The following is a 23,205-nucleotide window of genomic DNA, read 5'->3' on the forward strand; positions in this document are numbered from 1 at the left end:
CATGGCTTAGCAATGATATCATACATTACACAGATATAAACAAACTAAGAGGTCTAATAGCCTCTCCTTGTGGCTAGAAACTCTCCATGGTTGCTAGTGATTCACCCCTGCATCTCTCAGAAGAGAACTGACATAGAGCTGCTTTTTCCTGCAATGTGAACCATCTTGTCACCTGTCACTTGAATGCTGTCCATCAGGAGAAAAAGAAGACAGTGCTTAAGAAAAGATGCATAAACCTATTTCCCTGTTTTTCCCCCCAACAGGGTTGGAACTTCCTTTTATGATGATGCCCCACCCGCTGATTCCCGTGAGCCTACCTCCAGCCTCTGTCACGATGGCAATGAGCCAGATGAACCACCTCAGCACCATCGCCAACATGGCAGCAGCAGCACAAGTGCAGAGCCCTCCCTCCAGAGTGGAGACATCTGTTATCAAGGTAACTCTAGAACAGACCAAAATGAACCCAAACCAAACCAAAAGGCACCAAATCGTAGCCCGCTCCCAGCCAGCATAAATATTGTAAAGGTGTATTGTATAGGTGTCAAATGTTCTAAGGTAAGTCATGAAGTGAGTAAATACAAGAAAACTAAGTGTGATGACTGAGAGCACAACAGGATACCAGTGGCCACTGTTAGCAACTCAGTTTCCCTCCTTCTCTCTAAATCAGTATTAAAGCAATGCACAAATTGAAGCATCTTCATACACAGCTTTGTCTTTTTTTGTGTTTCATAGTCTGTACTCTAATGTATCTTGAGGTATCATGGAAAAAATTACTCTTAAATTAGAAGAGATTGTTCTTCCAATTTTTTTACCTAAGCATTTGAACTGAAATGCTCTAAGTTATTTGAAAAAGGCTGAAAGTTTGATACTTTACCTGTGCAGAAATTAAATTTGCCAAATCCCAAAACAAATTAGAATGAAGTAGCACAGAACAGTCCCAGTAATCTGCAGGCTGGAAGTGTAGTATTATAGGGATATCTCAAAAATATCTGATATCTGAACATGTCTACCTGTTTTAGGTTTTGTTTGGGGCCTTTAATTAAATTAATCTGGTTATAGAGGCATTTACTAGAGGCATGGAATTTTTTCTTCTTTTTACTGAAGGTGATCTGTTTTCATTTTAAAGCATTTCATTTAAAAAGACACTTCCCTGTTACCATTAGGTAATTATGACTTGATCTTTATTTAGATATCTACATTTTGCCTCTTATCCTTCTTTAGGTCTAACAAATGAGAAAGAGAAAGTACACAAACTTTTGTTCTTTTATCTAATGTATCTTAGAAATAGCCATGCAAAAGCAAGTTTATGTAGTTTTTCAGAGCTATATTGGAAATCGATCCATTCATGCAATTTCTTTGACAAAAATTAGGTAAACTTAGAATCTCTTGGACCTTCAAATCAGGAGTTACAAAAGTTCTGAAGTTCATAATGATTTAAGTAGAGGTCTAACTTTATTAAGACATTCAACGTACTGGTGCACCTTTCTTCTTTAACCTAACAAGCACAGAACCGCAAAGAACTGTTCAGTTAAAAGTCAACAAATCTATGTTTTTATTGATCTAGAAAAATATGATCTGTTGGCCTAATTTAGTCACCTATACCTCTAAATCTAGGATCTCCTTTGGAGGCCTTCAGTGGCATCCCTTTCTCACCTTTGTTGACATGAGGAGTTAAGATACTGGTTTGAAAAGAATTACTATTTAGGTAGTATGCCAACAAGACTAGATCCTGCCCTGGTTTCCATCTTGCCCCTGTGTTGGGGATATAAGCACTCTGCTGCTAACTAACTGATTGCATTATGATTTTTGCAACTCTATTTTCCTATTTTTACTTGATTGGTATTTAGTAAGAGTTATATGATACTAATATTTTCTGGAAAACACATGGTGCTTTATTTCATTCTAAATTTATTTTCTTAATTGGAGCTGTGGCCACCAGTCCTACTGGGGATCTAAAAAATGAAGATTGAGATGGAGCATATGTTAAATGACACCTGACATATTAATTACTGTGCCAACAAAACTTTATTTTCACTGTTTTCATGATATTTTCTCTCCTTTCATTTTCTATGAGCTATTTTATTTCATATGTAAGAGTATAAAATTTGACCTTCATGAGCATTGGTAACCTTCTGTTTCTAAACTTTAACAAGCTGACTTCTAGCTTGTAAAGGTGGTTTACAAGTTAGTTGTAGCTATTAAAGCTGCTTAAGTTACCACGGCCTACATTTAAATATGTCTGTGGGAGCATATTGCAGTGTGACCACTATCTTTGTCTCCAGTTACCAGTCAGGTACATTTGAGTACAACATATCTCATAGGCCATGTAAAAATGGTTTCCGTTTGTGGAAAGCAGGGCCTGCTCTGTTGACAGATCTAACCCCATTATGGGAACATTGCTGGACCCAGGAAACACTTAACTGAGAAGTACTTTTGGCTCATGTGATCTAAACTTGTCTAGTAGGTTTAAAACTATTGGACTCTGAAAGGGACATACTGTCATCATATAATTTTGTGTATTATTGTAACTGTAGGCAGTCCCATACCAGAAAATTTTCCTTATCCTGGGGGTTCTTTAATTCTTAACAAGTCCATTTTTGTAACTGTTTCCTTTAGCAGAGATAGATTCCTTATAATCTAGGTGAAGACCTTCAAAGTACCTAGCAATTTAGGCTCTCTGAAACATTCCAACAACGTGTTATAACTGGAAAATCATAATTTCTTTCCAAAAGTTTGCTTATTTGAGCATTTGTTTGTATTAATAATCTACAGTATGTATCAATGTCATTTTTGAAAATTCAGCTCTCATATCCATACTAATTAAATATTCATTGTAGCTGCCAACTTTTGCATAACTCCTGGCATAACATCCTGTGCAAGTTATTTGACAAACCAGGTTTCATGTTCCCATCTGGTTTGCACATAACTGTAATATAAAAATATGTGGATTTCAATGAAATGTTTTTAAATGACCAAATTAACCTAAGTTCTCTTTAGAAAAATGTGCACATACGAGGATGTGCACAAAATACAGATTTCTTCTGAACTTTGCACTATAAGTTAAGGATTTTAGGTCCTTTATGTAGAACATCACATTACCTAAGCACTGTCATGACTTCTTCAGTCAAGGCCTGTAAGTTATTGCTCACAATTAATTTCTACTACAGGTGAATCCATAAGCACAAGTTTTTACTTGTCCCTCAAAACTCACTTCTAAATGTAAGATCTTGCTGCACATAGTTATTTCAGCAGTACCATAAGGGTTAAGGAACTTACTGTTTCCTACTCATTCCTTCAGCCCCATTGTGGTACAACGTATGTCTAGATTTATATCCTCTGTTATTATCTCTTGCAGAGGGATATGGTCATGTGGATAGAGGTAGCACAGATAAGTAATTATGTTCCTATTTTTTAATACTGAACAGGATTGAAACATAAACCCCACAAACTTAAAAGCATGAGGTCATTATTAGGTGATTTTCTTCCCATGGGGATGGACATAATGTCACTGGCAATTTACCTGTTCTTCTCTAGGCATAGTCAGAGGCTGTGATTTTAATGTCCACTGAGTTATATGCACCGAGTAGTTGAGCAGGCAACTGTAATCAGCATACTTCTTGAACCTTGTGCTGGCAGTGTAATGTTTATGAATAATAACTTATACTACGATCAAAATAAATATCTTCAAGAATAAATGTAAGTGAGAAGGTCAAACCTCCTTTTTCTTTATTTTTACAGGAATAGATAAATAGTGCAGTTGCTCTCTTTCATGAAACTGTTTGTTATTAGAATTATAGCTTCCAGTTTTTTTATTGCAATTATTTTCAGACATCTTGGCTTTGTTTTCACTATGGTTTTACTCATTTTTTAACCCTAGTTTTACTGAAGTATTTTCTCCTTAGTGTCAATGTTTCCACAAATTGAAAAGTTTTTGAATCACTCATCTCAGAGTTTGTAGTTGTAACCTGAAACAACAGCATAGATTTGAAATTAGAGTATAGCATGTTTGCCAGTGTAAAGTCTGCTTGAAAGTTAGAAGGTCTGTGAGAAATTTCGACTCTGAAAAGTAAATCAATAGTAACCACATCTAATTAAATAACAAAGAACAAAATTAAGTCTTAGAAAATCAAAGTCTTCAGATTATGAACAACCAGGTTCGTTGGATAGAAGGATGGCCTTTGTGAACAGTGCCACCGTAGATGGCTTGCTGACCTTTCCCTCCAATTCACTGACTTCACAGCTAGCGCTGTTATCTTTAAACTCACAAAGCTTCAAATGCCTTTCTATTACTGGGCAATATTTCATTTCTTCATGATAAGATGTTGGAATAAAGCTGAGATCATGTACTAACTAAACATTTTATCCTGCTGCATTCAGGAGATGAGACAAAGACAAAATTACCAGGGAAGCCTTACAAAGCAACACCTTAGATTTGGCAGTGAACTCTGAGCCCTAAAATCTTCAGAATTATATTTCAGAAGAGTGTTGTGCCCTTTCGAACATGAGACGAGCATTAGATGTCTTTTTGTAATGGAATGTTTAGATATATGAGTTGGATGAACAAGAGGAGAGCAACAACAAGCAGGGACAGCAGATTGTGACAACAATGAATTGCAGTGAGTGTGACAGCTGTGACCTGGGGATGCTTTAGACATGAAGTGGCTTTCATCACCTGCCCATGGTTTCAAAGGCTCAGCTTGTTAGCAGTTTCACTACATCAATTTTTTTTTCACTCAGCAGAAAGATATATGAAAATATAAAGGACATACCTTATAATAATAGCAACTTGAAATTACATTGTAAAAGTTAGAACAGAGCAGCAGCATGCCAGAATCAAAAATTGCAATTTATCTATATGTGACTAATACTTATAGAACAAATTAAGAATAAAACAGAAGAAACCAATATGTCCAGCTGAAAAAGTGAAGAAATCACTGGCATGGTAGTTTTCCACTATATAATGGATATATCAGATTAAACTTTGCTAATTTCCTCACATCTATCATAGCACTGGTTGTGTTACACTATTTTTTACCTTTTTTTAAATCTATCTATATATAGATAGATATATTCCTGTGATCCAATAGCAGAAATTTACTGTTAACTTATTTAACAAAAGTAGCTGCTGACAAATTGCATTTTTTAGAATAACTCTGTTTATAGGACTATTCTGACATAAAATTTAATTTTGGAATTCATTCACTTTTTCATTTTTCATTGGCAATATGTGTGTTCCTGTTGATGTAATTTAATGTTCCTATCTTTTTTTTCCCTATAATAGAAGGTCAGTTGGTCAGAGCCTGGTGCTAATTACGCCCAGGTCATGGATTCAATCCCCATATGGGCCATTCACTCAAGACCTGGACTTGATGGTCCTTCTGGGACCCTTGCAACTCAGACTCATGTGTTTCTGTGGGTTTTTTTCCCAAAAGGTCCAAATAATAGCCAAAGAGAAGAAATACATCTCTGCCATACAGAAATGGCTGAACAGAGGACATTTTAATGTCTCATGTCAGACTGGTGGTGAGCAAGTCCAGAGAGCATACCTGAAAGGAAACAGGCTCTAAGAGGAAAAAGAGCAAGTTCACTTCGCTGATCTGAATCTTGAATCCTGTGTTGAAGGCAAAAGTTTTCTATGGACGCTTCTGTGTCTTACAGGAAAAGCATTGTGCAGGCAGTGAGAGCATTCCTGTGAAGCTGGATATGCTGTACACCTTTTACAGATGGGGAATGAGAACAAATTTGATTGTGTTCCAAACTGGCAGAAAAACCCTTTTTGTATGCCTAACCTGAAAAACACCTGACTTTTCAGATAACCTACTATTTTTAGAGACATTAGTGCATAGTGCATTCAAAATAGAAATTTTAACATTACTTTAAAGTGCTTTCCTTGAGTGTATAAAAGTGCAAGAGGGAAGCTACTTTAATTTCCTCTTTATCTGATATGTGAAGTATGATCAAGTTTTCTTCTTTATGTAATGAGAAATTTGATTTAGAGCATTTAAATAATAAAATGTAATTTTATTACAATAAACATTTTAGAATAAAAATAGGACTATCAGCTCCTAAGACAACTGCTTTTACATGTTAAGAAAGCAAACACAAAAATTAGAATATACTAATGAATTTTTAAGTATAATGTAATTCAAATAACACTTAATTTTATCGTAGCTGCAGAAAATATGATATCTAATTTGTAGGAACTTGAACATAACAGAGAAGAAAATCTCTGCGTTAGAATAACTTGTGTATATGCACACTTCTTTTTTTTTTTTTTTCATTTAGAATGAGTAGATCTTAGGTCAAAGTATAGTTGACCTTCTTGATTATGGCTTAACTATCTTTATATTAGAGGACACTATGTTCCACCTCATTAATTAGTTCTATCTATATGATTAATATTATTTGTTTTAGCTTTTAATGCACTTTTTATATAATTACCTTAGAGGATGCTAACTAAATATGGCTGTAACTTGGAATCATGGGTTTTGTTTTTTTAATAATAGAGGATCCTATGGTTCTTTTATCATGCATGTTTCTGAGGTGCAGTTTGAAGCTAATAGCAGCCATATGCTCATATGAATTAACTCGTGGCATGTAAAATAGGTATCTACATGTGACACATAGAAAGTAGTACAAACTTTATGTTAGGAAATTTGCATGTTCTCGTGTGTAACAGGGAGCTATGTATGTAGTGTGAGATTGACTTGATGCAAAATGACCATGGGGCCAGGTACAAGGAATGAGATTGATATTGCTGACTTCTAGGCCATAATACATGTGTGGTTTGGATTTACTTTGAAGGGTGAATTCCTAGTGATGCTTCTTAAGCTTACTTTGCAAGTAAGGCTAGGTTTTCAGAAGAGGAGAAAAAAACCTTAAAAAAATCAAAAAGTGTGTCCAGCTTGCCAATAAGGAGTTACTAGTTTGATTGGAACAGAGTTTCTTGCATGTCTATATATTTGCATATTGCATGGAGTTTTTTTTGTATACCTTAGAAGGATATTTTGTTGTTAGAAGAAATTTTCATTGTGAAGGTAAAACCAAGCTCTTTCTTCTATTGATAGGATCAACTTTGTTTGCTTGCTTGTTTTTGTAATCTCTGTAATGGCCCTATCCATTGACACCCACTTCCTGACTAGGTCATTGTGCTTTATGTACTGCGCATGATTTCCAAGGATTAGATCTTTTGTTGGGGAAGTACTGTTAAAGGATTACTTGGAAGTCTCCTATTTGGCTTTTTGTCAGTTAACTTCTGCTGTAATAATACATGTGAAAAACAGGACACTAAAAATCAAGCCAATTCAGTTTTATTTTCAGTTGATCTCTTTCTTCATCTTATGCTTTCAGTTGTCAGTATTCTTGTGATGGGAACAGCAAAGTACGTACAATGAAAAATTGCGGAAGTAAAAAATATAATAGAAATCAACTTCACTTGGTCCAAAAGATAAATAAGTTCAAGCTAGTCACAGAGAGAGAAAACATGTAATGTAAACATCATGGATTCTCTTCTTCGTAAGACATCTAAGATTTAAAATAATAGTGCAGTTAATGACAATACAAAATATTAGAACTCCTGAATTTTGATTGGAATTAGAAGTGGATCTGTAAGAGCAAGATGAGAAAGATGTCATGTGCATCAGTGTGAAGTTAGCAAGATCTTTAGCAAGCCAGATAGTATGCAGATAAGGAAATAAAAATGAAATTTTTTAGCATTCAGTCAGTTTGATAACACTCATCTAGAAGTGACTGAGGAAGTTAGGAAATAACTAACTATTAGTCCATTTAATTTTGCACTTCCTGAGTCTAAATATTCATTTAGAGCACCATAGTGTCTTTACTAAAATGGAATGAAAAAGTAAAACTGTAAAAATGTTCTTTTTGCAGAAAATACAAAAGATACTCAAGTAACTAATTTCTTACACTTATTCAGCTAAAGCAATGTCAAATTAAATGTGACATTTTACAAGAAAGTTATTCCTGGAATACATCTCACACAAGTTCAAAATAAGTCAGTCAGGAGCTGAAGAAAGAAATCTGTGTTTTGATCACTTTTAAAAGCAATTTTTATAACTCTACCACCAAAAAGGCTTGGAAGACAGGTGTCTTCCCACAAAGGTTGGAAATAATATAAACTATTCCTTGTTACAACCCACCCCAAAAGGTGAGGGTAACGCAGATTCTTATTGATAGATTCCTTGGGGCAAAACCACACTAAATGTCATATGAAATGACACAAATCCATGTTCTTAAAAACTTTAAAGGAGGGTTTGGAGGGTTTCTTTTAGAACAGTTTGGTTGCAATGGGGGAGCACACGTGTAGCCATTTAGGTTATTATTATATGTAGTATATTACTACTATTACTACTATTATATGTAGTATACTACTACTGTTACTTGTGTGAGCAATATAAAAACATGAAAATAACACTTTAAAAAAAATGGAAAGGATTAGAAAGATATCACCACCCATGGACCTCACAACAAGACTTGACTTTTGCAATTTCAATATCTGTTGGCTGAAGTGTTTGTGGCTGTCTTGATCTGTCAGGAATAGGAAAACCTCACAAAACACCAAACTTCCACAGTTATATATGCTTAGGTTTGGGTGGGAATGCCCAGGTTCCTCTCCTGAGGTAGGGAGTTTCACAGTGATTGGTATAAGGCTGTGGATCACAGGACACTTCAGGAGCCTTTCATGATCCGTGACACCTCTGGGGATGCCACAGCTGCCTCTCCTGTCAGCACAATTGAGTCAATTATGGCCCATCAGAAGGGGTGAAGTCTTTCAGACTATGTGTGAATGTCCCACTACTTCCCCAGGGGAGAGTTTTCTTGCCTGAGCCATTATGAAAAGGGCATAGACATGATAAAAGCACTAGCCCACTGGCATATTGGCAAGATTTGCATCTTACCAGCCTCCTTCCTCATCTTTTTCAACACCCAGCTGTAGCCTTCAGTGGTGAGTGTGTGCTGTCTTCACCTGGGTGGTGCCAGGTGGGCCACTGTTTGGGTCATTAACCAGTCCAGTCTCTCACACTCCTGATTAAAAGATGATGCTGATGCTGATTATTATTATTATTATCACGACTATGTAAAACAGTTTGTGACATTTATACTTTCCCTAGCATGCAGTTAGCCTGTCCAGGGACACTGTGGTTGCCCCATACCTGGCAGTGTTCAAGGCCAGGCTGAATGGGGCTCTGAGCAACCTTCCTCTAGTGGACAGTGTTCCTGCCTGACAGGTGGGTTGAAACTAGATGGCCTTTAAACATCTCTTCCAACCGAAACAATTCCAAAAGTTACTTAACTATGAAAAGTATGACCTTGAAAATAAATTACTTTATTCTTGCACTTCAGTGACTTAAAGCACAAACATTCTTAAAGAAGTTTGTTCAATGCTGAAGAGGAGCAAGACAACTGAATAGTTAAAAATTTATATACCTTTAGAGCAAGACTTAATTGTGTGTCTAGAGCTCATTCCATGACTAAAATTAAAGGATAACTAAACCCAAGAGATGAGTCTTATGGCAAAGTAAACTAGAACATAGTAAAAGGCCAAGACTAAATACCTGTAGGAGAGAAATAGCCAGGTGAAGACTGTGCATGCAAATCTGGTTTGGTTATTGCAAGAACACGTATTCAAAGTTTGTCAGAAATGGTCAACAATTTTGTTATTAAGGAACAAGAATGGCAAAGAATTAAGAATATTTGTGTGAAAACTGAGGTGGTGACAACCTAGAAGATACCACTTACTTTTCTGCCCTCTTAGGAGCAGAAGGATTATTCCTACATCTAGTACCTGAAATGTCTTCAATAGTGATACAACAATTAAACTTCATCAGCTTTGTGTTTTGATAGATTTTGAGGAAGGCTTTGGTAATGAAGCAATTTTCAAAGAGTGAAAACATGTTGCTGAAGCAGAAATAAAATAGGCAGAAAAAGAAATTAATATTTTGTAACTAACTTTGTGACCTCATATATCTCAAAGATGTGATATAGGGAAGAAAGTATTTCTGGCCTTCTGAATAACATTACTGACATATTAAGATAATTATTTTTTTAAAAATTACTTAAAAATAACTTTCAGAATAAGATTTTGCAGTATTTGCCTATTTGAGAAATTTAGAAAAAAAATTGATAAATACATAAAAACTCTCCTGTTTTACTTAAAGAGACCAAGACAGTGTGATTTTCTGAATGTTTTGTAGCATTCTGGAACAAAACTGGGGTGATTTCAATTCTAGAGATAACCTCCGTCTCATGTGTTAAAATCTCTGATACTGAAATCTTTTACCTGCTTTCTTACAGCATAAAATAAAATACCCAGTGTCACTGGAGCAAGCCTGTTATTTATGAAATGGACTTGATATTGAGGGAGTGTAGCTTGTCACTGGAATAAGAGTACAAGAAAGGGTGTTAGAGCTCCCTAGAGTGAAAATTTCTTTGTGGTAGGAACATTTTTGGAGGCGGTAAATGCCCGATTCTTAAATGCTTAGAATTCATGATTTGGATCAAGTTGTGAAGGGCACCCCAAGATAAGGAATGCTTCAAATTTGGCCCCTGAGAGTTTGTTGCCCACTGCTTAGTAAAGCCTCTGATACCTGAGAGTCTTAACAATCCTGAAACGTTGGTGAACCAGATGCTAAATTCCTGCGTATTACCTAAATTGTTAACACTACTTTTTACCAGTGACTATCTGTAGAAAGAAATAGGGAAGCAAAAAATGGAGGAAAAAAGTAGTGAGAGAGGGTTATACACCAGATTCTCCAGAAATATCTGCCTCTGTGAGTAGGCAAGTTTTGGGAAAAATATTGGGCAGTGGATAGAATCCTAGGTGATATCTGTTGCTAGGATTTTAAGTCAGTAAGTTCTATTTCTTTGCTGTTTCTTGTAGAGTAATTTGTGCTAAAGTGGCATGCTTTAGAAGTGGCAAAGTCGCTCTGATCTGCATTTTCAAAAAATTTTAAATGGAGTCTAAAGTTAATATTTTGCCACAAACCAAATTAATCTTTTCTACACAAAATCTCTGTTAAGGAAGACATATTGATATTCCAGCACGGTTAGTTTATTACTATGACTTTTTTACAACTACAGAGTATTTCAATTTATTATTAGTAGCATTGCCATTTATTATTTCAGTGAATTTGTTAAACACAAAAAATTGCTATAGACTAGATTGCTGATTGTGCTGATATGAAGCAAGGATATAAAACAATAATTAAAACAATAGTTAAGGATATAAAACAATAATATAAAACAATAGTTAAGGTACTAAATTGGTTTATTTTGCATTTCTGTGTAGTTCAATTCCATGTTTTATTGGAATTAAAGGGTATTTTATAAATGAATTGATAAAGCCAAGATATATAGTTTTCTCATGGATCTTGTCTATGTCATTTTATATGAGAATAAAACTCATTATCTGTTTTGTTTGTACAGTAATTATATTTCGTTGTCCTGTGCATTCCTTTTGCTCGCTCCATCTCATAATACGTGCTGTAAAAGCACACATAAATAAATAGGATAAACAAATTAAGCTGTTTAAATAAATTAATTTACTCTGCAGCTCTGTATTCAAATCTTATGTGCTCACTGGATTTCATTTTAATGAAACCCTTCTAAGAACAATACATTGTATGCCAAACAGTGAAATTATATTTTAAATGAATGATTAAATATACCGTGTTCTAATTTATATCAAATCTGTACACTGTGCATGCTTAAATCCTCCTAAATCTAAAGAAATAAATCTTCCACATTCTGAAAACATCTGCATTATAATCCTCCTCTTGAATACCCAGTTCATGGGCATATAAACACAATCAAAGTCATAATAAGCCTAGAGCTATGATGCAGTTAAGCTATCCTCATCAAGGTTTTTGACTTAAAAACCTAAGACTGTTAAAGTGGAATCCACTTAGATGACTTGCAACATTGCTCTAAAAAATCTCCTCCCACTCCATCAGTATGCTCATTGAATCCCTTTGCAATCAGAATCTCAAGTTCAGCAGATATTTTTTTTTGAAACTTACCTTGAACAAATCTATTGATTACTCTAGTTGAGGATGTTGCAAAATTTCTTGGGCATGCATTCAGAGAAATAAATATTTATCTAGTGACTGTGCATGATAAAATAATGACTGCTCGAAAAGAACTTTTCTGTGTGAGGAATGTACTGCTTTTTTCAAGAAAATACATTTGCAACAGCAAGAGGTTTTTTTGTGTTATTAAACATGTACTAATTGTATTATTTCATTACCAAAAGCTTTTAGTGAGTTGAATGTGTGCAGTTGTTTGTTGATTGGTGGTTTGGGCTCATTGTTTTTCTCATTATAAGTCAAGTTTTCAGTTATCAAAAGGAGAAAAACAAGCAAAAAAAAAAGTATAATATAGTATATATATATAATATAATATATTATATATATATAATATATTAGTATAATATATTCAGTCCTTCCAATAGATTTCCCCTATAGGATTTATTTATTTTTATCACTATTTTTCCAAAACAGCCTCACTCTGACATATTTTAGCAATGAGTCTTGCAAACTTTCAGCAGTAAAAAGGAAACTGCAGGCAAAGACAGCAAATTTTCTAGAAAGAACTATTCTGCACTCATCTCCTTTTGATTATGGTTTGTGTCAGACTTCTGGGTAAATATCAGATGTATCTGTCTGCTACATACTAACAATTCTCACATAGCAGATATGCAATTCAAACCATCATAGTCCTTACATACTGGTTTTCAAAACCAAGGAACCTCTTGAAGTATCATAGCTCCTCTTGGCTACCATGCCAGGCCTTTCCCTGGATAGAAAAATATGAATGGTGATTTTCTCCATTTTTAAGTGATATGACCACGCTCATCCAAAAAGTGTGATTCATTCCAAATTTGTGTTCCATGGTAAAAATAGACATTTGGACTTACATCAGTCATGTGACTGATATAGGTACTATAAGGAGGTTATAGTTTCTTTATGATCCATAACAATTCCATAAGATCTCATTGCTCAAGAAGCCTCTTTGAAACTAAAATGTGAAGTAAAAGTCAACATGAGATAAAACAACACTACCTGGTCTTTATCTATTTACAGAAATACATAATTCCTCATCCCATAATGCCAACATCTGTAAGCCAAAATGTCTGCTTCCAATTCAACTGCATGATGATGCAAGTAACAAAAATAAACAAACAAAGAAACCATTAAAAAAGAGAAAAAAACCCAAAAAAGACAAACCAAAACAACAACAGAAAGGTGAACAAACCTCTTACTTTTTTAAGCAGAAGGAAGTTAAAAGCCTAATAGGATGAGCAGTGCTCACATTGCTTGCGGAAATGTAAGAACTAGTGTCCTAAAGTTGCCAAGTTTCCTTTGAGAATGCTCTGCAAATCCTGGAAACATCAGCAGGGGAACAAATAGGTTGTAATTTAGGAGCGAGATTTGGTTTAGGGAAGCGATGTTTGGAAACAGAGGCTTGGTTTAACATTGCCATTTTTTCCCAATGGCTTTTTGTGTGGTCTAGGAACGTGTTCCAGACAGCCCTTCTCCTGCTCCTTCTCTTGAAGAGGGCCGAAGACCTGGCAGCCATCCATCCTCTCACCGAAGCAGCAGCGTGTCCAGTTCTCCTGCACGGACCGAGAGCTCTTCAGACAGAATCCGTAGGTCCCATTCTTCTCCTTCTCACCACTTTAAACTGATGAGGTGCAGCTTGTTTTTCTGGTCACAGTGCCCTCGCCTTAAATAGATCTCATATGTCCCATGTTCAGAAGTTCAGCTGCAATAACTGTCTCCCAACATTATGTTCCCCAGTTTGCAGTACTATAATATCTGATGCTACATTAACAGGTACTGATATAAACTGCCATCATGTCATATTAAACATAAAGATATGACCAATGAAATACAGAATTACAGGTGGGAAGCAATTTGCTAGATTAGTTTCAGAACTATACATATAGTGTAAACATTTTTAAAAGAAATTGGATTTTATTTAATCTGGTTACTCATTTTTGATTTCTATATTGAATCTGACTTTATAAGCAATATTTTATGTGGTAGAATTGCTTGGTAAAGAGAAGAATTGGGTTAAATAAATTAAAAATGTTCATACTTTATAAATTTTTTAAATACAAATTTTTTTTAATGGTGAGAAATATGATAGAAAGAATATCACCTCATAGCTCACAGGGGACAGAGTGAAATTAAACTGTCGTGTCCCAGAGTGATGCCATTCTTATCAAAGTTCCGTATACAGGATGTAAATTTCATGGCAAAGACTCTGAATTTTCTGATATTGCAGTGCAGCAATGGAAATTAAGGTTTTAAATGCATACTGTTTTATGGATATGTACTTAAATTCATATTACACTTGTCCATTCCCTTTAATACTGCTCTGTTGCAGGTTTTCATGTGTTTAAATCATCTTTCCACAGTGGAATTTGTCAGTAGGTGAAACTGGGGGGTTTGGCACACACATTGAAGGCCATGAAATAGCTGTATGAAATAGGGGGCCATATTGATTAGATGCAACACGTGTCCTTTAGGCTGCTCCTTTTCAGGCTCTCCCTCTACTCAGGAAGCTGACTCTTCATTGACCTTCAGATGAGAGATCTTTCATTAGTGTGTGATGAAAAATGACTTACCAAAGAAAAGAAATGAGGCCTGACTATGACAAGCTGAAAATTCTGTTTTCTTGTCACTTGGACAATTCAGAGAGCAGATTAAATTGGCATCCCATATACTGTGACCTGTCTATTTCCCCAGGCTTGACCCACAAGCCTTTCATTATATTTTCTTTCCATTGTCCATTTGAGGAGGGGGAGTGATGGAGTGGCTTTGGTGGGCATGCGGTGTCCAGCTAGGATCAACCCACTGCAGACTTCATATGTGAAGATCCTAAAAACCCCTCACAAATGTGGAATTAAATTTTTTTCTTAATTGATTGAATAGTATATTTGTTTACAACTGATGAAGCTCATTTCCATTGTTCTCTTAAAAAAACCCCAAAACAACAAAACATCAGAAACCCCCAAAATCTAAATTGAGAGATATTTATTGTTTTTACTAAGGAATTGCTCATTTTTTTAACAAAAAAGGAAATTGTACCGTTCAGCTTACTCTATAGTTTACAGAGAGGAGTGGGACCTTTGCACATTTTTTTCTTCCATGTAAACATCGCAGAGTTCCTTAAGTAGTGGATCACTTCAATAACTTATTTATTTATAAGATAATTATTTTCTGTCCTGATTTGTTAACATCACACCTGATTCTTAAGTACATATTTTGTAGTGCCAGCCAGAAAAAGATGACTACTTCAGGAATATGGGTTCCATATTAAAAAAAAATTACTAAAAATCACATAAACATCTTGAAAAGACAATTTTTTTTTTCCAGAATAAAAGCATAGAAATATAAACTATCTAATATGAGTTTCTGAGGTGTGTTTGAGACTCATGAGAGTCTCTGAAAGCTGTTGGACAGGGCTTTTCCACCTGTCTGATGGGCAAATAAGCAATTCTACTGTTGCACAGAATATATAGAAAAGAGTGTTTATCACCTGAAAGGTCACAATGCTTCATTTAAGGAAGTTATTAGGGACTGCATTTTGGGAATGTTTGTACTCAAGCATTTTTGTACAATGAACTAAAAATTTAAGAATTCTTGTTAAATAAGCCAGAACATATTTGCAAATCTCTAACTTTATGCAAAGTTACTGAACTTTCTTTTTAAAATTCATTGTTTTAAAGTAGAAGTGACAGGAAGAAATTTTTCCTCTCTGTAGATCCTGATAGCATTAATTAAGTAACTTTGTGATTGTTCGAATTCTTGTATAATTAAGAGGAAGACCATGTAAAATAAGTAAAAAAGAGTATTGTTAGTATGACAGCTGATTTCTTTCTGCCTGTGCTTGTGTCTAGCAGCTGTCCATCAGAACGGGCTCTCTATGAACCAAATGCTGATGGGTTTGTCACCTAATGTCCTGCCTGGACCTAAGGAGGGTGATCTGGCTGGTCATGATGTGGGACATGAGACAAAAAGAATACACATTGAGAAAGGTAACATGAATATTATAATTGTACTGCTTCAGTGTAAAACAAGTGTTATCTTGGTAGCTAAATATTACTATAATTGTGATTTTTAATTTCCTTATTGAGATTTTTGTTTAGCTGATTTTTTTTTTCAGTTTCACAAATCAAATTGTAACGGGATAATAGTTTTCATTATTGTTCTACTTTGTCATCTCCAGTATTAATACATATATATATATATATAGATAGATAGATAGATAGATAGATAGATAGATAGATAGATAGATAGATATAAATATATGAGGGAGAAATTTCATAAATATTGCAAAGTAGGATGAGTGAAAAACTGTTTTACATTATTATTGCCACTCTGACCCTTCTGCAGCACTGTTTAGGTATTTAAAGTTTCTGTCTCCGTCCAGTTGACTTTAATGACCTACTTCCCAGAGGGACTGAGCACCATGAAAATTAGTCCATGTGTGCAAAAATGAAAAAGGCTAATACCAAGCCATTAAATTAGGGAATTGCATAAAATGAGGCTGGTATACATTATATAATGGGATTTAAATTTAATTGAGTATATGACCAAAGTGTTTGATCTAGGTGAATAGTCCACATGCACTTATGCTGATTATGACACCATTTCATCTCTGCTGGTATTCAAAGTCAAGTTCCTGTTCAGGGCTCTTACAGGGGATTTTGGTAGGGTGGTGGTGAAATGTTGAAAGGTGCATTTTGTGTTTTATTTGCTTAATGTATGTGAATTTTAAGTCTTATAGACTGGAAATATTTTTTTTAAAGAGAGGCTTAAAAAGCAATGCATGCTTTGAAAAAAATTTCTTTCAGCTTATCAGAAAAGTCAGTTCTTTGAGCACAATGAGAGAAAAAGGTACAATAACGTTGAAACAAAGCTGGAGAAACTGCTGTAGCTATGAAGATTTCAGAATAAGACATTTTGTAACATATTTTAATAGCTATAAGGTGATATCTCCTCTGTCTTGTGTTTGAACACTGAGATATGAAAAGGAATTAAAACCTGGACAATTCTGTTCTGGACAGGTGGTGTTTTTAATAAGATTACCAGAAAAATTAATGGAAACAACATTTCTTTTATATAAACCATTTAGTTTGGTTCATTGCACACACAACCTGTTTTTGCTTACACTATGCCCTCACTCAGCCTCTGCAAATTGTATCCCTGCTGTGAAGTATGATGTGATCAAATAAGTTTGTTTTGAATTTCCATAAATGATTTTATTTCTGCCTTTGAAGTTACTTGTTTAACTGTAATCTGACTGGTAAGTTCTGCAAAGAGAAGTACATATTAAGAATGGCAATACTTTTGCATGTCATTCAGTTTTTTAAAGGGTTTTTTAATTATGCTATCCCAAATGTGTTTTCCCAGTCTTTGCAAGATCTGTTCTCAGTAAAACTGCTGAGAATTCTCTTTTTTCCTCAGTCCTGTTTAGGTCAAACCACCTTTTTTTTTTTTTTTTTTTCTTTTTTTTTTTTCTTTTTTCTTTTTCCCCTGCTCTGTTCCAGCTTACTGAATTAATGGTAAATATTCATGGGCTATCTAGATTGATAGGGGTTACTAAATTAAAAATTGTTTTCTGTTATGACTACATTTATCATGTCTCTCATATCAGTCTTGTAACTTTAGTACTAATCTGATCTGTATTAAAACAAGGGATTTGATTTACAGATATTTGTGGAGATTGTAATTGTCTAGTTTTGTCACTGCGAGCTTGCAATCAGGTTTTGAAACTGTTTTACCCCGGGAAATCAGTCAGACTGTGACCATATTTAAAAATGCAAACATACATGCAGGTGGTGGCACTTTTATTGTTAAAATGCCATCACCTTCATCAGAAGGAAAGGAAAGGAAAAGGAAAGGAAAGGAAAGGAAAGGAAAGGAAAGGAAAGGAAAGGAAAGGAAAGGAAAGGAAAGGAAAGGAAAGGAAAGGAAAGGAAAGGAAAGGAAAGGAAAGGAAAGGAAAGGAAAGGAAAGGAAAGGAAAGGAAAGGAAAGGAAAGGAAAGGAAAGGAAAGGAAAGGAAAGGAAAGGAGGAGAAAGAAAATGAAAGAAGAAATCAAAAGTTCTAAATAAGTATAATGAACCATTTAAAAATTAATGTATTTTCTTCTAAGACTTTTGTTGGCAGAAATATACTAGGTTATAACTAAAATGTCTTATAATAGAACCTAGGAGAACCTAGAAAATCCTTCCTAGTAAGGAAGGCCCTGTCTTTTCTCTTTTTGTCCTCTCTTCCATTAAAAAAAAAGAAAATATGAAAAATCTCTGAAGTTATCTGAGATCAGGGACAGCCAACAGATAATTTGAAGGGGGAACAAAGTTATAACAGAGTTAACTGATCAACATAACATAATTTTTTTGTCAGAGGGGTGAACCATTTGTTTGACCTGATCTGTGAGCTGGATGTGGGAGAAAAATGCCATTTACCTGTTAGAAACATAGTACAAATGAGCTAATTTGACCAGTCCATACAACAAGGTGTAATATATTTAGAAACAGTTCATTGGCATTGGCAAACTGAATAAGTCTTTCAAAGATCATATGTATTTGTATTAAAAATCTAGCAAGAATTATTATTAATGACAAAAATTAGTTTATTTTCTTAGAGTGGTTTAAGCTACGAGTAAAGCACTTGTGTAGTTGTGTGGGGTTTGGTTTTGGTTTTTTTTTATTTTTTCTTTTTTTTCCCTGTTTTTTTTGGTTTTTTTTTTTTTTTGGGTTTTGTTTGTTTTTGGGGTTTTTTTTGTTTAATTTTTGAGCATTTTTTTGGTGTGTTTTTTGCTTGTTTTTGTTTGTTTGTTTGTGGGTTTAGTTTTCATTTGTTTGTTTGTTTGTGTTTTGGGGTTTTTTTATTTGCCTTTAGACTGTCTTCAAAATATATTTTCAGGTTCTGGTATGTGGAGTTCTGAGTGACTTTACCTTCCATTGGGTCAGGTTATTATTATGAAGGCAACCATCAAATGAGGATCTGTGGATCTGACTGTTAAAACTAGAAAGTTCTCATCAGGCTCTGGATCATTATTTGTTGCAGGAAAACTGGAAGAGTTTCTATTGTCAGTGTTAAAATGTTTATGGTTAAAATGAAACATGAGTGTTGGGGACATTTTCCAGCTGCTTAATCCAGGTGTGCAGCTTGGCTGCATCCTAGCTTCAGGCTGGGTCAAGACCCAGTGTACAGGTCTGAAGTTCCACTCATTCCCTGAGTTCCATAAGAAGGATACTTAGGTTTCCTAAGGTTATGTTGTGGTCCAGTGAGGTTCCTAGTGTGGACTAGGGAGGACAGCAGAGCACTTCTGCCTCACAGATCACACATAACTCAAGATGTCATCATCTGTATCACCAGAGGTCAATTACCCTAGATTTCCAAAGTTTTTGCTTATTAGAAGACAGCATCATTTCCAATTTTACTGAAAGAAAGCTGTAGAACTGCAAATGGTCCTGGGAAGAATGAGGTAAGTTCAAGTACACAATGTTAGCTCAAGTGCTTGACAGCCAAAACTAAGCATCTAATTTTGTAATCTATAATTATGGACTCTTTGATGATAGTCATTTGTTTTTATTGAGTCAGATTTAACAAGAAGGGCTTATATGAGGTATAGGATTCAAATAGAAAGGATCCATTCAGTTTTCTATGTTAAGAGAAGACTTCAAGTCTTTTCAAGTTTCTGTGACATGAAGAGTCTAGTTCCTCAGTTTTGGTGAGGTACATTTCATCACTTATCCCGTTCAGCTTACATATGACATCCTGCAGACTTTCCCAGTCTGAAGCTTTGAGAAGCAGATTTTTGGTGTTTTTTATGGAACTGAATACCCATTCAGCTCTTCAGTAATTTTATCTGTTAAGCATGGATAGGAAAGAGGAACTAGTGGAGAACATAAAAGACTAGACTGCTGAATCCTGATCCTCTTTTTCCCCATTGATCTGAAGTGTTTCAAAAAAAGAGAGTTCAAAATAACCAATGGCTTAAAAGTCAAACACACCGTACTTGGAGATGTGGAGCACATTTCCTGAGCACTATCCTTAATCACTATGCTTTTTGTAAAAGAGGAAAGTATATTTTAACATTACCCCTTTACCCTTAACAACCTGGACTCAGGTTGTTTTGGGTATTCAAGGTGTAATTTATAGCTCAGTCCTGCTGACAGTGTTTGTCTACTTACTAGCCCCAGGTGGCTGCATGCAATTTTTTGTTGGTGATGTTGGAGGCAGTGGCTGCTCATAGCACCCTCTAACTGGTACCTGCCTAGCAATACCTACTCTGTACTTTACAAAGGAATGTAAAACTCAGCTCACTTCAGCCCAAGATTCCCTTATGGGGGACAGCCACTGAAAAGTTAGTTGCTTTAGCACCAAATATAGATGCTTAAGTGTTTTATTGGATCTGGCCTTAGGGCATCAGATTAGAGTTTTCTGTCTCCATCAATTTGGGCTGTTTTTAGATAGACACCAACAGCAAATGAAGCCTGAATGTCATGCTTACATTTTCAATTGAATATGTTATTTGAGATGTTATGGGAAGGACACTCTCTTGCTGAAAATATGCATGCTGTTTTCTATGGCAAAATATAAAATACTCACCATGCTCAAAAACAAGTTAAAGTATTTCTTTCAGAAGAGCTTTAAACTATGATATTAATGGAAATTCCACAAGTAATTTTCAGGTAATCAACAATAACTGCTTCTTGACAGCAGCAATTAAGGTATAATTTTATCAAATCCATGTATGAAAAAGCCCCTGGGTTTGTCTTTCTTTTTATTTTATGTCCCCCTGCCAAGACAACATCAGTCTTAGACCTTTTGCTAATATTTTCTAGAAGAGAATGATAAAATTTCAAAGTATCCTCAGTTAAAAATGGAAAATTTAAATATTCTGAAGTTAGAATTGGATTTTCCTGTTAGTATTCATGCATCAAAAAGGGAACTAATGATAAGTATGCCATCCTATATAGTTAGATATTCATTCTGTATTATCAGCAGTAAATCCTCTTAAAAGGCATGCACAATATAAATATAGCATGCTTATTCACCTTAACAAATACAGAAACACATATGAATATGTTTCTATAAATATGAAAGACTCAAATGAAGTTTTAGAATCAACACAATTCTCTTCAACCTGGACTGTTCTCTAACAAAGTCATCAAGCAAGTGATGCAGACCTTTGCTTAAATTCCATTCCTGGTCTGTTACAATTTTAGTTAGTTTTCTGAGAAAGCCCTTTTTTAAGGAGAATACTTACCAGCTGATGTACAGAGTAAATTTCATCAGCAGCTCTGCTTCCTGGCTGCTTGTGTAAACATATTTTATCTGTTCATTTTTGTATGGATGCATACTCACAGAGGGATACTTATACAATGTATTTATTTGACTGGATATTGCATTTTAATGTAACAAGAAGAATATTATTATACTTAGATGGGTTTCTACATGCCAATACATTTGCAGTTAACACGTTTTAAGTCTACATTCTCAATTCACATCTTAAATCTTATTTATTAAATCTTAATAGATTAGTTGTTAAATCCTTAAGATACTGAATTCACGCTTTCTATATCACTTAGGACTTCTCAAACCCTTAAAAGATAATAGTCAAATTTTTGACCTCTGACAGATAATACAATAAAGATCTGCTAAATTAAAGGTTTGATAAAGCCAGTATCACCAAGATAACCTTTTTACACTTTGGTGGTTGATGTATCTTTTCACTCAGTCTGAGAGGCTTAGGAATGTTAAAAGTACATTAAAAGCTATTACAGTTAATGGATTACAAAGGTGAAAAATAAAATCAGAAGTTTTTCTTAATGGGTTGTTTTTTGCTAAGTAGCTGGAAAACATCTATTTTTGTTACATAGAAAACATATTATTGAACAGGGTGTGAATAGTATGTGTAGGCAGGAAGAAGTACAAAGGCTGTACAAACTTCTGAAAGCATTTTTTTCAGTGCAAATAATTGGATAAAATTATTTCTCTAGACCCTCATCAAGTCATCCTCCAGTGACATTCCTCTGCAGACTTGTGTGCTACTAGGGGTCTTTATTCTGCTGGGGTAGTAGTAGTTTTGGCACATTTGAGAGATTTGCTGTGCAGTTTCCACTTGATGGATATGTGCACATCACTTCCGAAACATTCCCAGCTAACTGGGCTCAATGCAGCCCAAATGCACATAAAGTGACTCACATGAGTCTTGGACACACCTGATTTTCTGAATAAGCTCATATGAGTTACATGTGCACAGAATCTGATGTATTTTCAATCTACTGAAACAGCCCTACGTGCGCAGTTCTTACATGTCTTGTGCCCCAAACAGTTCTGAAAGGTGCTTTATTCTTCAGTTTCTTTTTTTTCCCCCAACTTTCTTTTCAGTGGTCATTATGTGTCCTTCATGCAATAGACCTTAGAATGGTCTTTAGTTTTTTTATGGTCTTTATTGTATCTGTAGTGGAGAGGAGCTATAAACCCCTTTGAAATAATTTTGCATGATCATTATGATTTTTTAAATGAATTCTTAAATGAAAGACACAATGGGTATTGAGAAGATGTTAGAAAGAGCCTTTTTATCAGGCTACCACATTGAAGTTTTCAAATCATCAGTTCTCTTAGTGTTTACTTCTAGGAGAAATATGTCACAGGGAATTAAGTTAAAGAAGTTATGGCATCCCACTATGAGAGGATATGTCCCATAGCACCATGAGGGTGATCAAATATGGTTCTGTTTCTCTAAAGTAGTTATTTCTAGTTTGACTTTTTGCAGGAGAACAAAAGGATATATGATATATCTAGCTGCCCTAGGACTGAATTGTGAAGATTTAACATATAATTGTTTTGTGAATTTAAAGGGAGCATAGAGTCATACATGTTCTTCCTGAAAACTCACATAAGTGAATGCCCTGGCTTAATGGAAATTTATGTACTAGGCTTTATTTGTACCACTTTATTCTAATGGTTACTGTTACAGAAAAGAGAGCTCACAAAATTTTAAGAATGTCTTCCACTTGAGACTTCTTGAAGGCACTGCTTTGAAAGTGTTAATAACCTGCTGTGCAATTGGCTTTAAGTTTTATCTAAGTTGTTCAAAATACTCCAAAAAATCAGTTTTTAAAAGCTTTAACTGAGAATTGCAGCGCAGACATAGATA

At 34.9% G+C, this 23,205-nt stretch overlaps 1 protein-coding gene across 6 annotated transcripts in view; it reads left to right on the plus strand.

Annotated features, from left to right (window-relative positions):
* The window catches only part of DACH1 (dachshund family transcription factor 1), a 352,605-nt gene that overhangs the window by 234,384 nt on the left and 95,016 nt on the right, over positions 1 to 23,205 (plus strand). For 3 of the 6 annotated variants that reach the window (XM_036384869.2, XM_036384853.2, XM_036384879.2), the window contains 3 exons: positions 264 to 436; positions 13,528 to 13,663; positions 15,923 to 16,060. In XM_036384869.2, coding sequence (XP_036240762.1) covers positions 264 to 436; positions 13,528 to 13,663; positions 15,923 to 16,060 — 447 coding nt within the window. The remainder of the gene's footprint in view (positions 1 to 263; positions 437 to 13,527; positions 13,664 to 15,922; positions 16,061 to 23,205) is intronic. The other 3 variants (XM_036384861.2, XM_036384894.2, XM_036384884.2) reach the window with 1 other exon arrangement.

Source organism: Molothrus ater, chromosome 2, assembly GCF_012460135.2.
Source record: "Molothrus ater isolate BHLD 08-10-18 breed brown headed cowbird chromosome 2, BPBGC_Mater_1.1, whole genome shotgun sequence".
NCBI classification, from domain to species: domain Eukaryota; kingdom Metazoa; phylum Chordata; class Aves; order Passeriformes; family Icteridae; genus Molothrus; species Molothrus ater.